Below are 15,037 nucleotides of genomic sequence, written 5' to 3'. Positions count from 1 at the left end.
TCCTTCAGTTACAACTATCTCTCTCTCCAATCTTTACTTACATGTGTAACATTAAAAAGATCGAAAAAAATATTACCACTTGTACTGCAATCATACATCGTATAGACAGGCAGTATAACAATCCCCCACAGAAAATGCCATTGGATAGATCCTTATTCAAGCAGAACCTGCAAATAACTTCTCTGAGAGTTTAACTGAAGCTGTGAATGCATGACCAAGCTCCCGGTGGGAGGAGGGTTTAGTCTGTCTTTATACACATACAACCAACATGAAAACTGTTTTTTGGAGTACCACTGTCCCTACTCATCTCTATAAAAATAGCTTTAACCCCGTGAAGCGCTGGCACACTGGTGCTATAATTAACTGCCCCATCTGACAGACGTTGAGGCGTAATTTGTTTCTCACTGCTGCCCACGAACATGCGCATGCACGCTCATGCGTCCTGTGCCCTGCAACAAGGTCTCACACTGTAAATCTTCTTATCAATGTAGCAAAGCCGTTCTAGTAAAATATTCTTGTTTTTTTCCTAGGAAATTAAACAAATTACATCTTCAAATACTGTATGCCCATATTTCCACGGTGATATGAAAGCTTCTAGACAATTTAAGAAGCATCATTAGAAGTTACATCAATAAAACTAAGTCAAGAGGCTGTCGTGCAATACACACAATCTTCACCCAAGATTGTGCTAAAGATGTCAGTGTTTCCTGTAAGTAGGTTGTTTTCTGCTTACAGGCAAATACATCTAGAAAGAGCAGAGTCTGTTAAGACTAAAATCTCATGGGCTGTTTTCAAATCAAATTCTGTGGGTCAAGTCAAACCCTAGCCAAGCACTTCTACAGACGGAACTTTTATTATTTCCACCTGGGGTTTTTTAGGTATTGGCACACAGACGTAGTGCAAATGAATTATTTTGAATGGAAATATTAACATTAGTAGTAAATCTGGCAAAGTAAGTCACAAACACACAAAAATGCTTCTGTTGAGGAGCTTCCACAAGATAAGCAAGCAGATAGTGCTCTGTTGTTGGCCAGAACCTGCGACCCTTCCATCACTCTGGGGCTTCCAAAAAAACTTCTCTCTTTAGACATTTCTTTTATTTCAAATGAGCATCCCAGGTTTCCTTTCAAAAACCATCGACATTATAATTTACTGCCAATCGATAGAAATATCTGCAGGGTACAACTTTGCTCGGTCATCTGTCCATGTCCACTCTGGCACATGGCTCGATGCCTCGGTCTTTTGCTACCTTAACTCTTTTATCAGGATCTTTCATTAAACTTTTTGCTGCAAGATATGTACTTGAGGCCTGATGGTTCAAGCCCAGCCAACAACAATAACAGGCAAACTTGCATACGTTAAACACCAAAATACACCATCAGACATAAAAGATAAAATGAATGGTATTAAAACAATGGCAATTAAGCAATGGGAGTAGATTTAATTAGCACCATTTTGAAAAATGTAACATAATTTAGTTTAATGAAGACAGTTTTCTAACTCTTTCCAATAGAGCGCTAGGGATTCTCCTACATTTCCTGAAAAGCCCACAGTTTAGGCAGGAAAGCCATCGCTGTGGATTTCTGCTATTCCAAGTGATCTAACTTTGTAAGAGCTGATACTGAGTACATTATTACTTTTGATACCAAACAATGTAAGATCCAGACAGTTGGTCTCTGAAGTTGTAAAAATTTAGATAAACAAAAATAAATTTATTCCTTTGCTCAGTGATTAACATTATCATAAAAAATAGGACAAAACAAAGAAACGTAAGAAATGTGTAAAAAAGAACAACACAATTTAGTGTTTGCCATTCAAATGCCTGCTAAGCCGTAATAGTGTCACTGCACTGAGGTCCAGGCATGCACCAGGACACATACCTCAACAAATAAACATGGAATCATGTTTGCTATAACAGACAAAAAATGCTAAAGTTTCTTCAGCAACGTGATACAGAAAACTAAATGTAGGGGCACATAATTTCCAAGGAAATACCACTACTCTAAAATAATCTATGCTAGATAGAGGTGCTACTACGCTCACCAAGTTGCTGTAGGTTTGCTTACACACGTACATAGGGTTCCTTTGTTCTGAGATAGGGTTCTTTTGTTCCGAGATACTGTCTGTGTATCATGCAACTATATTTTTTGATGCATTCCTTTCTGACAAAGTGCACTCAAACAGATCTTTTGGACATATTTACAGCCAGCAAAAGCACAAAGCCTGCAGCCAATAATTTTGGCAGAGAAACAGAGTAGGAAAAGCTAATAGCCGGACACATGCATCTTACATGCAGCACACATCTGTTGATCTCATTTTGTCAGTCTGTTGAGGTGCTGGATTTTCCAGGCAGGCAAAAAAATCCTCCTGTGTAGGTTGCAATATAAGCAGTCCAGAAGATGGTACATCATCAGTGACATCAAATCACAGGATTCATCCTGTGTTTGGTCAGGTCCCAGTGTTCCTTCCTGGGACTGAGAGATATTAAATATGCATTGCTAAAGGGCGTGGCATCATTAGATGCAAATGCATGTATAAAAATACTGATGGTTCAGTTGGCAAGGATCCTGCCGGTTGCATAACTGAGTAACCAGGCTGTGTAATATCAGAGTTCAGCAAACAGAAGAATTTATGCTTCCTCCCAGATGAATTTATCCAGACAGAAGAGATTCAGCAAGCTGCTATGTAACAGACAGCCTGATTCATCCTGCCTTTGGCTGATTACATTCAGAGGCTGATGGAAATTATTCCATGGAGAAAGTAATTCGGATTTGGTCTGAGTTGCTGCATCCATGGTAATGCACCAGACACAGAAATTTTAACTTTGCTCCAGCCAAGTTACGAGGCACAGTATGGCCTGGACTCAGACTTCTCTGTTGAACAGGGCCAGCAACAAACCACCCAATGCAAACAATGGAGAATATCTCAAATTCTCAGGAAATTATTAGAAACTCTTCTCTATTACCCAATGTGTCATGCTGGCAGTCAGGTTCAGTAAAGCCTGGTTTCAAATCTTCCTCGTTTGACTCTTTTTAGACTCCCAAGTCTCCCAGTGATCTTGGGGAGAGATGGCCATGGGATCTTCTATTTTAGCCTGATTGACGTTGACAAATGCCCCTTACTCTTTTATATACTTATATTTCCTTCATACTCTCTCTCTATATATATATTTCCTATACTAATGCCCTTCACTCTGAGATTTTGCTATTGCCATCAACTCCAGATAGGTCTGAGCTTTACAAAAGAAGAGAAATAGAATATGCAGATAGGCAAAGGCTCAATCCTTCAAAGTGGTGTGATACCCCAAAACAGCCTTCACTCCTATCAGTTTCCAGACTGGAAAATTGTATTGGTTTTGACCCACAATGATCTTTGCTCCTGGGAATTCCATTGCTGGATCACAAGGTGGTTTTTTTTCCCTGCTTTCTACTGCCATAGCAGAGATTATCTAGAAGCCCAGTAATGTACAGAGGGAGGGATGGGAAGAAAAGAGGCAGGGGTATTCCCCAGCTCCCAAATGCACTCCCCCCCCTTCAGCCAAAGAGCTGTGAAGTTTACCACCATAGGTTTGGGCTGGGCAGAAGAACACGGCAATTTCAGAGGATGGATATATTTTTTGTCAGGACTTCAAGGTTTGCAGAAGCCACAGCAGCAAATTTTAGCTGGGCTCCCTTTTTCATGAAGATAGTTTGTTACTTTACTGTTGTTTGTTTTTCAGGGGATCATGGTTTTACTAACCTCTCAAGACAGGACTGACATTTTTTTCCACTACCACCTTCACCATTCCTGATCACCTCCTGGGCTTGAGAAACTTGAAGTTTGTCTAGAGGATTAAGATTAGAATAACATTTACAACTAGACTGTCAGCCAGGCCTCCAGCCTGGCTTCATTTTACGCAACAAATTTGGACCAGCACCAAACTGCAATAATTGCACAATCATTGCTGGACAAAAACTGGAATCACAAAAATATGAAGACTATAAATGCAATGAAAACAGCCTACAGTACTGCTCAGTACCAGCACAAGAAGGTTTTCATATTTGTTGCCTTCTCAGCTCAAGAGCCAGCACTGCAAGAGATCCTCCAGAAAGCAGAGAGGTCCATGATCACTTGTTCAGAACATGAAGTTTGCCCTAAAGTAGAGCTCCTGTACATGATGTGGTGTCACTGCAACAAGTAATTCTTATTTTTCTAGTGGAATTTTGTATACAAAACAGGTTGATGGTGCACACTTTGAACAATGTTCTTTAGGAGTTATTCAGCATAGTGCTGGTTTTGAGTCTTGTTATTTGATCAAATGCACCTTAGCTGCTAAATCAATGCCATCTACTTTGATGGTAATCACAAAAATAGCCAGAATCATAAAACAATGTAATAAGTTCTCAGACTGAAGAGCCCTCCTATCCTCTGAAATTTCCATCATAACAAGATGACTTAATGAAGGCTTAGGAGTAGGAAGTGTCAGAGTAACTTTAGCTTCTCAGCCCTGAAATAATCATTTTTTGTTCCCAGTGCCAGTAGTTGCAGATTTTATTTTCTGAGTTCAAAACAAAACCCAACAAAATTACTGCTATGCAATCTTCAGAAACTTTCCCTAGCTGCCTGTTGTAGATCAAGGTTACTGAAGGTTTACAGCATTTCACTTGAAAGTAACAGCCTAATAATAAACATTCAGTTGCTAAAGACAGAATCCAATTTCTGCCATTGTCATGATGCTACCAAAACTGTGTGCAAAAGTTGTAGTAAAACTGGATAATTTATACTACGCTAGAATTTACAGACTAATACAATCAAGGTTGAAAATGCGTGAGATCTGCTCTGTGGACCCTTTCCCCCATGAAGACATCCTCCAAGATCAGTAACACCCCATGCAGAAATACTTGCCGCAGCTGAAAACAGCAGCAGAAAACCTCTGTTTCATTACAATCCACCTTACGCTCTTCCAGGACCTAAACAACAGTTCCACGCCACAGTCCTTTAATTCCCAAGTAAAGATTTCTATGTGAATTTTTATTCAGCTTCCTAGCAGATCTCTGACTTCTGTGTATCACGAAACTTTTCAGTAACTCAGATTTGAAAAGCTGAAGCAAGCCTACCAAGCAAAATGCTGAGGAACTCACAAACAAGGCATACAGTACCCTATCATCTCCAGCACTAGGTTTTGGAAAGACTTTCCCACGCTATCATGAGGTCAAAAGATTCTGCTTTTGTTGTATTAGTCATTGCACAAATGTTTGGAAGATACATAAACTGGTTAGTGCATAATAGCTTAATCTTCACAAGGCCAAATTCTTCCCAAGGGTGGAAAAACAAGGACAGCAGTTGGAATCCCCTCCATGCGGACAGAAAGGGCAAACATAATCTCCGGGCTATACAGTACAGACAAAAGTTGTTTAGTGTAAAACACATTGCTCCTAGCTTATCAAAGCACTCTAAGGATACACGTAAGATTAAGCTCACAGATTCTCCCATTGATGTCAATGGACAACTCCATACTCAGGAACGTAACTGGTGCCCTTAAAGACTCTCTTTGTTTGGGACTCCATCAATCCTGTCTCTTGCAGGATCAAAACCACAATGTGGTAAACCCATGATTTCTTTCTCTCAGCTCCTTTCTTCTCCCTTTTCAATAGTTAAGAGAGTAGCAACAGTCTCCGCAGGCACGGCTGAGGGCTGCAGACTGTCATTCTTTATAAATATGAAGCACGAATACCTGGTGACAGAGATGCAGCACATACCTGGTCCTTTGCTGGTACCAGCAGTTCTTCAATCATCATGCTGTCTCGGGCATAAGAACTCCTGTTCAGCGTGTAGGACCTATCCGAACTGAAGGAGCGGAGGCTGTTGTATTTACCATTTATCATAGAAAGTGCAGATGACAATGAGATGAACAAAAAATAAAAATAAAAAAATTAATACATGCAACTTCCAGGGATAGCATAAGATGGCAAAATACACATAATCCGTGAAATAAATACAAGGGAAAAAATAGAATAGTAAGTATTTAACTATAGTTAAATATCCCCTTCTCTACAATATACATAAGCAAAATCACAACAGATGTTTACTGCTCTGGCAGTAATACCATGGCTTTAGAATAAATCCAGAAAAGTGTATTCAAGTATTTAGATGAACTTTGATAAATGTCTTCACGCCCTAATCCTGAAAGGAGACCCATGAGGGCAGGTCCCAGGGGAGCTGTGGGTAGGTTACAGCGCCTGCCCGTACGGCTCACATTGCTGAAGCAGGTTTAACTAAGAGCAAGTTTTATGTGTTGTCATTCCCTCTTTGTGGCTGAACCACTTTTGACTTTGTTGTAAACACCCTAGTTATTCATTTAGTTAGAAAAAGGATAATCATTTTGAAATAAAAGAAGAAAGAAAAAAAAATTGCTTATTGATGATTAAATACAGATTCCAATGCTCTGGGAATTATTTTGTGCAAGTTAGACTATTTAGAAATAACCACGATTGCCCTGAATGTGTTTCAATTAAATCAACGTAGGAGTGCGTTACACTTAACCCTGGAAGATACATTATGGTATGTGCTAAGAACATGCTGCAGGCCTAGACATGCTTGCTATGTGACAAAAAATAAAGTAGTAAAAAATGTGAATTAATAAAAAGCAACATCCAACAACATATTACACTTTTTAACTAGCAACATTTTTCAGACTCAAAACTCTACAACTTGCTTCATGCATTTTGTAGTTGTTAATCAAACTTTTCTAGTTCCTTAGCACACATTCCTCCTTGTGCTGGAAGCAGAACTGGGATCTTAATTACACACTGTAGGCATATGTTAAGCAGACTTTTACATGATAAAGGGCATAAGGAAATCAAGTTATATTTGTTATAATAGAGGGATTTTCTCTAAGGCTGAGCCCACCCCCCCGCCCAAAAAAAAAAAAAAAAAGAGCATGTCACTTTCCAATGCTGAATAAAATGAAGATGAGCAATGGCAGCAGCAGAAAGATGTAACACGATGCCATGCCTTCTTACCTGACTTTTGGACTAAAGCAATTTACAGTGGAAAAGAAACAGGAGAAATAGAAAGCAAAGAATCAGACGGGAAAAGCAAGATGTTATGGCTGGATGGCTTATATCTTTAATGTGTTTATTTCTTAATGTTACACTCAGAATCAGTAGTGAGATACATCCACAGAATACTTTTTGCTAAATAAAATACTTCACAGGAAAAACACTGTATTTGTCTCCTCTGAGCATAACATGTGCAATGTAAAAAATGAGTTACGCAGCAACAAATAGTAATGGCACTGCTAAAATCCGAAGCATGGGAATATTAGACTTCTCTCAAAGAAAAGGTAACATGAGGTTGAACCCTCAACAGATCTTGACTGTGAAAGTCTGCTCTCCCACCTGCACAGTGAGAATTTAGACGTGTGTGGGAAGAGTACTGTAATGAGTAAAAGGTGTCCTGTAAATCAGTGCCCAGCTCTGTATACAAAGCGCACTCCCTCTCCGCAATCACCATAGTACTTCAGACCTGACCACAACTGATAGTGCTGTATGATGACCTTGCTCACACCAGCTTGTGTTTAAAAGCAGCATGTCAGATGTGTTAATTAAGTTTACAAACACATAAGATGCTCCCTTCAGATCTGTTTTGCTGATTTTCTAGCTAATGGACTCTTTAAACGCATTTTGGCATTCCTCATGAATGTATTATCACATAAAAACTTATTAACTTACCTAAAAATTGTAAGTGAAGCCAAACATGGCTGGGTTCTACTAAAGAGCAGATTTGCACTGCATGCTTGCATTTCTAATGCGACCATAACAAACAAGACTGAAGGGTAGACATCTAAGCTTTACCTTACAGGAGTTGCCATTCGCTGTTAGACAATGAACTCACTTTTTAAAACAGATCTTTAAACTACAGCATAGGAAAAAGTCCTCAGGGCTCCAGCTTATGAGGTTTAATTATTAGCTTCAGTACAATTCAACTGTCAGTAAATACATTGCAAATCCACAACTATGGAAGTAATCTCTGCTCACACAGCTTTAATTGTTTCGAGCAAGGCACAGTGCAGGCTTTAGCAAGACTCAAAACTGAAATCTAAAACGTTGATCTAGAAACACCTGAGTTGAAATCAACATTAGTCAGATATTATATTAAGTTTACAATATTTTATCAGGTTCACAGAAACTTTGGCCTGTTTTCTGTAATATGCTATCCATTCCCTGTCAAATGAAACCCTACAATAAATTTAGGGTACACCTGCTTTTCTATTTTTGGGAGCATTTTTCTTTAATAGTGGCTATCTCAGTTGGATTACTCACTACCACCTTTAAAGAAATAAAAGCACCAAAATAGCAAAAGGATTGTCATTCAATTTTTCTGGCATTTACATTCTTCAGCTAAATTAGTCCATTAAGGAATATTCTAATGTATCAACCTGACCAGTGGTAGTGAAAAGAAACCTGTTTTTGCTGGCTGTTCCAGGTCAGTTTCTAGACCAGTTGCGAACTGCTAGCAAAGAGCTGCCTTGGAGATGTTCAGAGCATGAGCAGATACCAGAAAAAGTGAATAGTTAGTTTTCTGTATCACTGCCATAAGAAGCCAACATGAATAAAGAATATGAAACAAAACTGCAATGAACATATGCTTTAAAGGTGCAGTATTATCAAAACACGGAAGTACACCCCCTCTACTTTGTTTCGAAATAGCCTCCAGCTTTGTGTGAAAGAGCACGCTTGGTTTGTAAAAACTTGTAACTGTGGTGACACGCAAACACGAGGAACAGCAAACACAATACCTGGCGGAGCGGGCTCCCAGGCTAAAGCCCATGTATCCTTCAGCAGGCAAAGAATCATCTCCCAACTCTTTCAGATCCTGGGGTCCGAGGTATTTGTCCGTATCACCTGTCATTGCATCCTCACCTGCCAGTACAAAAGCCAGGCTGAAATCAGAAGCTACATGTATTGTAAATGTTTGTGCGCTTACTAAGTCATAACGCCCTTCTCTGCTTGCCAACAAGGAATCAATCCCATCGCCCCCACTTTCCCTAAGGCTCTTTCCACGTAGTATGTCAATTATCCACCCTCTGAACAGGCCTGAGAAAATAATTTTATTGGGGGCAAACATAAGAAGCAAAACTCCACCTTGACGTAAATCCAATGAAGTTACACAAGGGATGACTTTTGCCCAATCGTTTAAGCAAGCTGAAGCATTCTTCTGTACTTTGCACCACTACACTCACTTTTGCTTTCCTTACCGAAAAGCCCGAGCTGACAACCTGAAGTTAGGTTATTCCGATTGCAAAAAAGAAAAAAATACTTGGCTGTGAGAGAAAGCCTGCTTGCCCACCAGTACGGAAAAGTGCAGCAAGCTTGAATGGACGCTGAGTAAAAGAAGAGGCCCGCCTTCCACCTTAGGTATTTCTCAGTAACTTTTGCAAGTTTGAATGTAAAAGGGGATTATTTACTTTTTTCTCTCTCTCTCTCTTTTTTTTTTTTTTTTTTTAAATGAGTCCCTTCACACTCCCCGGTTGATTTTCTGAAGGCAAGTACTTTACGAAGCCTCTTCACTGCAGAGCTGGCGGGGCCGAGGGCAGGGCTCCGGCGCAGCCCCGCGGGAGCAGAACAAAGCCTCGCTCCAAGGCAGCGCTGCCGCCCGCAGCGCCCGGCAGCCGCCACCCGCGAAGCGCTGCCGTGACCCGGGGGGGGACGCCGGACGTACGGGACGCGCGGACACCGACGGAGAAGTAGACGATCAGGTTTTTTAGGAAAAATGAAGGGAAGGAAGGCTAAACCTTCGGAGAGAAGGGCAGATGCCGCAAAGGGTTAACGGAGCAGCTCCCTCTCGCCAGCAGCATTTGCATACCATTACATCACGCAAACCTACATTCCTGCATTGACAGAGCAAGTCCAAAATATGTCTTTTGCGGTTGTAGGATTTTTTTTTTTCCCTGTTGCCTCAACAACACAGAGCAGAGAGCTCCCCGTAAGCTCATTACTTGCCTGCATTCACACTCTCCTCCTTTGTTGTGAACGCTTTTTAGGTGCGTAAAAGTTGCACAACAGAGAAGTTTAACAGCGTGTCGTGGAAGGTAAGCGGCTCCGCAAGCCCAGCTATACGTTTCCCACTTTCATTCAAAGAGTTTTGACCAGTTTCCATTCACTTAACTCAGGAAACCACAGGCGAGCTCTAGTTTTAAGCTAACAATCAATTCTAAAAATACCCCTTTCAGCTACTGCTTTGCAAGCGCCAAACAAACAGACCAACTTTCTCCGCCAGCCCAGCAACAACCAGTATTTCAAGTAACAGTCTGAAAGCTAAAATGTTCATAATACACCAGAAAGCATTCAAAAAACCAGAAACAGAAACATAATATATTAAGTTAAACTTTAAAAAGTCTTACTGTTTTGGAAAGCCATTTTCACCAGTCTGGTCTATAAGATTTTTTTCCCTGATGTTTCCAAGAATTCCTATTAGTCCTATTAGTCCTTAAGCAGTGATTTAGAGTTAATCTCCAAACCAGCACAAGCAAACTAATCCCTGTGGGTCATACTCGCTTTCCACACAACAACTGAGATCTTCTTAACATCTTGATCTCTTCGTATGTATTTTAGGACATGTGCATCTTTGTCCTCTCAACTCAAATCAAAGTTCTTTGCAAATATGAAACAAAATGAAAAATAATGACTACAGTTTAAAAAAAAAAAAAAATCCCCTTTTAATCACTCTGCAGACATCCCTTTAAAGCTTGTGCTGATTGGATTACAGCCTCCCTTGGCAAGCCTCTTGAATGGTGACATAAATGCAGGCACTCCAGTTATTTGTATGTAAATAGGGGTGCTGCGAGGGTGTAGTTTTTCTGTAACTCGATCCCGGGGCTGAGCAGGGAGCGCGGGGCTGCCGGCCAGCGGGGAAGGGCGCTGCGCTCCGCCCGCCCTCGCCGGGGCCGGGGCCGGGGCCGGGCGCCTCCCCCCGCGCCCGCGCCCACCCCCGGGGGGAGCACAGGCGTGGGGGTCCCGAGCTGCCCCGGGGGCACAGGCGCGAGTTGAGCCCCAGCTGCTCCGTGGGTGCCAACGGCGGGGGCTGGGTGCTGCCCCCGCTCCCTCTCCGCCCCCCGGCTCGGGGTGCTTGTGTCCGGAGAAAAAACTCAGGTGCTTGAGAAAAAAGGACGGCAGCTTGGGAGGTGGTGAAGTGGCCCAGACAGGGTCAGAGACGCGGGCAACTTTAAGCAACTACTAACCGGACCAGTAACGTTTAGAAACTTCTGCCCTTACCCCACCTGAAGACGAGCGCTGTGCCACTGTAAGGAACAGATGAGGCATTTTCTTTAGGAGCGTCATTTGTCAAAGGCAAGGTGGAGAATGATAAAAAGCTATTCCAGTTGAGCTGCTGAATACATTAGATGTTATCCTGCTCTGCAGCTAATCCAGCCAGAGCAGGATTACTCTGATGAAATGCTCTCATCAAAGGAAAGGCTGCATCTAGGAGTGGTAATTTCAAGGAATTCCAGACATTGTTTTGTGATCGTGGGAGGCTGGAGCAAAATGGGTGGTGCACGTTTCAGCAATCACGCTCTGTTTAATTAGGTGCCACAGCCTAATCCTCTGCATCTCAGGTAAGGAGCAGAGTGTTTGCTCACAGCATGCTGTATTTCTGCAGAGAGAGGTCCCACAGAAAAGTGAAGACAAAACTCATCTCTGAACACAAACGATAGGGAAATGCCCAAGAAGTGAGGCGCTGATAAAAAACACCAGAGAAAGAATACTGCATCGCTTTGCTGCAATTGCCATCCTTCCCTTCATAATGTTACGTGTTGAAGAAAGATGATGTCCCTGTTAACAGTGGGCAAACATAGCTGTCACAAGCATAGGAAACTGTTCAAAATCCAGAAAAGAATAGCGGCAGTAGGTCAAAGCAAAGGCCCATCAGTCCTAGTATAACCTGTCTCTGACAGCAGCCACACTTCGCAGAAGAATATAAGAACATGAAACAGTGGAAGTCATCCAGGACATTTTTTCTAGCTGGCAGTGATTTGAGCACACGTTTTCTAAAGCCATAAGAAGTTTGTACAGTCATGAACAGGTTTTTTTTTTTGCCTTTTTAAATTCTTCCAATTACACTTTGACCTCATGTAAACTTTTTGCATTCCCCACACCAGGGATGTGCGTCAAGGAGTCACACAATGCAACTACCTGTTGCAGGAAAGCAGCCCTTTTCATTTAAGCTGAGTCTGCCTCTTGCTGGTTTCACTGATGCCCCCTATTCTTGGGCTTCTGGAGAGGCAGCAAGCATTACTGCTCACTTTGCCACCCACTATTTTATACATTCTAGCCTATCCCTCATTCAGCTTTTTTTCTGGGATAGACAGCCCTACTCTATTTACTCTTTTCTCCCCGAGAAGCTTTTCCATACCTCTCATCACCTTTGTCACCTTTTCCCGTATTTTCCCCATTTTTCTGGTCTCTCAGCGTGTCTCCCACAGCTGGGAACTGTAAAAGTGCAGGGTAGGTGCTCTTTTCAAAGGACAGTGAGAAATACAGGCTCTCTGGCAGCATGGGAGAAGGCATCATGTGGCTTGGGAAAAGTCCCAAACAAAATAGAATCATAGCTTGGGATCCAAATGGGCATTTGTCATTGGCTTTGCTAAAGATCCCCGACGCTTTCGCCACTCCCTTGTCACAGCCTATCCAGAGCTGCCTTATGGCAGATGAGGTACAGCCACAGGGAAGAGCAGGATGCTTCTAGTTGTAGCCACAACTACACTAGTAGTAGTTGTACACTAGTAGAAACTAGTTCTAGTTTCACACAAGTATGGAGAAAAGCCAATACTAAACCACGAAAACTTTTATGAATCTGTAAAATTTTATGGAGACAAAGAAACTCAGAAAACTCTGAGCATAAAAATATAATAAATCAACCTCTCCTAAAATGATCAATAACAGACTTTCATGCAAGGGGATGCCCTGACCTGTCTTAAATGCACTTAAATTGCTGTACCTCAGCACCTACTCAGGGATCAGGCAGTGTGCACTCATCTCCTGTTAGGACACCTGTCTAATCTGCCAGGGATTGATTAGCACGATACTCCTACTAAGAGGAATCTCCATTAAATGGGTTTAAAACAGTGTCCTTATTTACACCCAAAAGTTTGTTATCAAGTGTTTCTTGACAATCACTGTCTCAACACCTGAACTGTTTTTTGGTTTGGATTTTTTTCCCTTTGCTGCTCACATAGTCTCACCCTTCTTTGTATCAGCTTACATTGCTTGCTGTCCCTTTGCCTCTGGGACAGCAGCACCAGCTTTTTGGGGGGGGCTATTGTGACAGAGCTCATTGCTGGGTTGTGGCAGTCGCAGCAGGGCTTCAGCTTCCTCCACCAGAATAAAACTCTTGCACCCTGGAGGTGCCAGGAAGGATGCTGCAAGGCTGAGCATGCGAGGGGTTCCCTCCAGGCCTCCCGCAGACAGCTCGGGTTGTGCTTTAGCACGGCTGATGGCTCCCCGCTAGCCCCTGGCCATGGGGTGCAGCGCTGGGGCTCCCAGCAGCTGTGCAGGGTGTGGGGTGTGAGCTCACATCTGGAGATGGTAAGAGGCAAGACCCAGTTCTTGCAGTCTCAGGTTTCACATTTGTAAGATTTGCAATATCTTTAAAAATAAAAGCAGAGCCCATGTTCAGTGTGCATCGGAATTGCTCTATATTCTTCTGCAAACTTACTGCTACATATAAAGATGAGCCTTTATTTTTTCCCCACAAAATCATGTTCACATCTTTCAAAAAAACACCATTTCTTTTTTGCGGTGTAGCAGTTTCCCAGCACTTAACCTCATTTGGGCAGAATTGCCAGAGTAGTCCAGGAAAAGGAAGAAAACGTCTCTCCTCTCAACCAGTCTGACTCCAAACCAAACTGTCCTTGGCAAGGAAGAGAAATTGCACGATTTCCATGTAAATACTTATTTAGAGGGCACAGGAAGACATAAACGCAAGGAAACAGTTTCCTGACATTTGTCTCTGAGCTCTGAGACTCTGCTTTCCAAGCCTTCAATTTCTCTTATGAGAGAAACCTTGAGGGTTGTGGCATATTGACAAATCATTAAATAAGTTGCTCTCACTGAAGAGTTTTGGCTGATGACATGAACGTTAGCCAAGTGAGGGAGAGCTCAGATTTGGGTGGTAAATTTGTGCCCTTCTCACTTGAAAATCAGTTTCCTGGCTATGAGATTCGTCAGAGTACATTACCATCTTGAACATATTTATTTCCGCTGGCGTAAATGGATGCATTGTATGTAAATACCCTATCAACATTGAGGAGTTGTGGGGAAGGGCATCTGTATATTGTCCTTACAGATGCGCAAGTCAGGAAAGAGAGACAGGCCAGTGGTTATTACCTCAAAGCCTATAATTCATTGCATGCCTTACACACTGGAATGCTTCAGCATAGTTTAATAAAATACCTATTATTTGATTTGAAAGTTCCCTGTCAGTGTTAGGTTTGAAAATGACTCTTATATATAAACCAGACTCTTAGCTCCCCTAGTAACAACATGGGTGCAGAAGAGTTTCTAGGCAAGGAATCGATCGTATTACCTACAGTCTTAATTTTTGGTTTGATTTGTTGTTTGTTAAACTGAGAGTTAATGACTATAAAAAACTTCCACAGATCTCACATCCCTGCAGGCTTTGCATTTGGCCTTAACAAATGATCCCGTATATTAAAAGACACATTTTACATCTTCGGTTCTAATATTCAGATTCCATATAGGAGTGTTTCTCATCTGTACCTCGCTGCGTGCTGTGCAGTGGGATACGGCAATAGTTACTGCTCTATTAACTAACACTATTATGCATCAATGTTCCAGTCAGTTAAAACAATACAGTATTTTGAGCAGTACAATAGCCTAAGAGAGTTATTTGTAAAACACAGGTGTAGGGTAAGAACACCATCCATTTGGAACTGCAGCAATGGGAACACAATGTCAAACAAAACAAACCAAAAGCCTCGATGCATGAGTCAAACAAGAGCTGCACACAATGAACTTAGCTAAATAGCTTTTACACC

At 41.8% G+C, this 15,037-nt stretch overlaps 1 protein-coding gene across 1 annotated transcript in view; it reads right to left on the bottom strand.

Moving 5' to 3' along the window:
- Positions 1 to 15,037, bottom strand: part of ANK3 (ankyrin 3) — a 210,247-nt gene that overhangs the window by 64,871 nt on the left and 130,339 nt on the right. Inside the window, exons 24-25 of the mRNA XM_059821466.1 lie at positions 8,780 to 8,903; positions 5,739 to 5,841 (exon numbers count right to left, since the gene is read on the bottom strand). Coding sequence (XP_059677449.1) covers positions 5,739 to 5,841; positions 8,780 to 8,903 — 227 coding nt within the window. The remainder of the gene's footprint in view (positions 1 to 5,738; positions 5,842 to 8,779; positions 8,904 to 15,037) is intronic.

The sequence above is a fragment of the Gavia stellata genome, chromosome 9 (assembly GCF_030936135.1).
Source record: "Gavia stellata isolate bGavSte3 chromosome 9, bGavSte3.hap2, whole genome shotgun sequence".
NCBI lineage: Eukaryota > Metazoa > Chordata > Aves > Gaviiformes > Gaviidae > Gavia > Gavia stellata.
The sequence above is the reverse complement of the archived record's forward strand: the minus strand, read 5'-3'. Positions and strand labels throughout refer to the sequence as shown.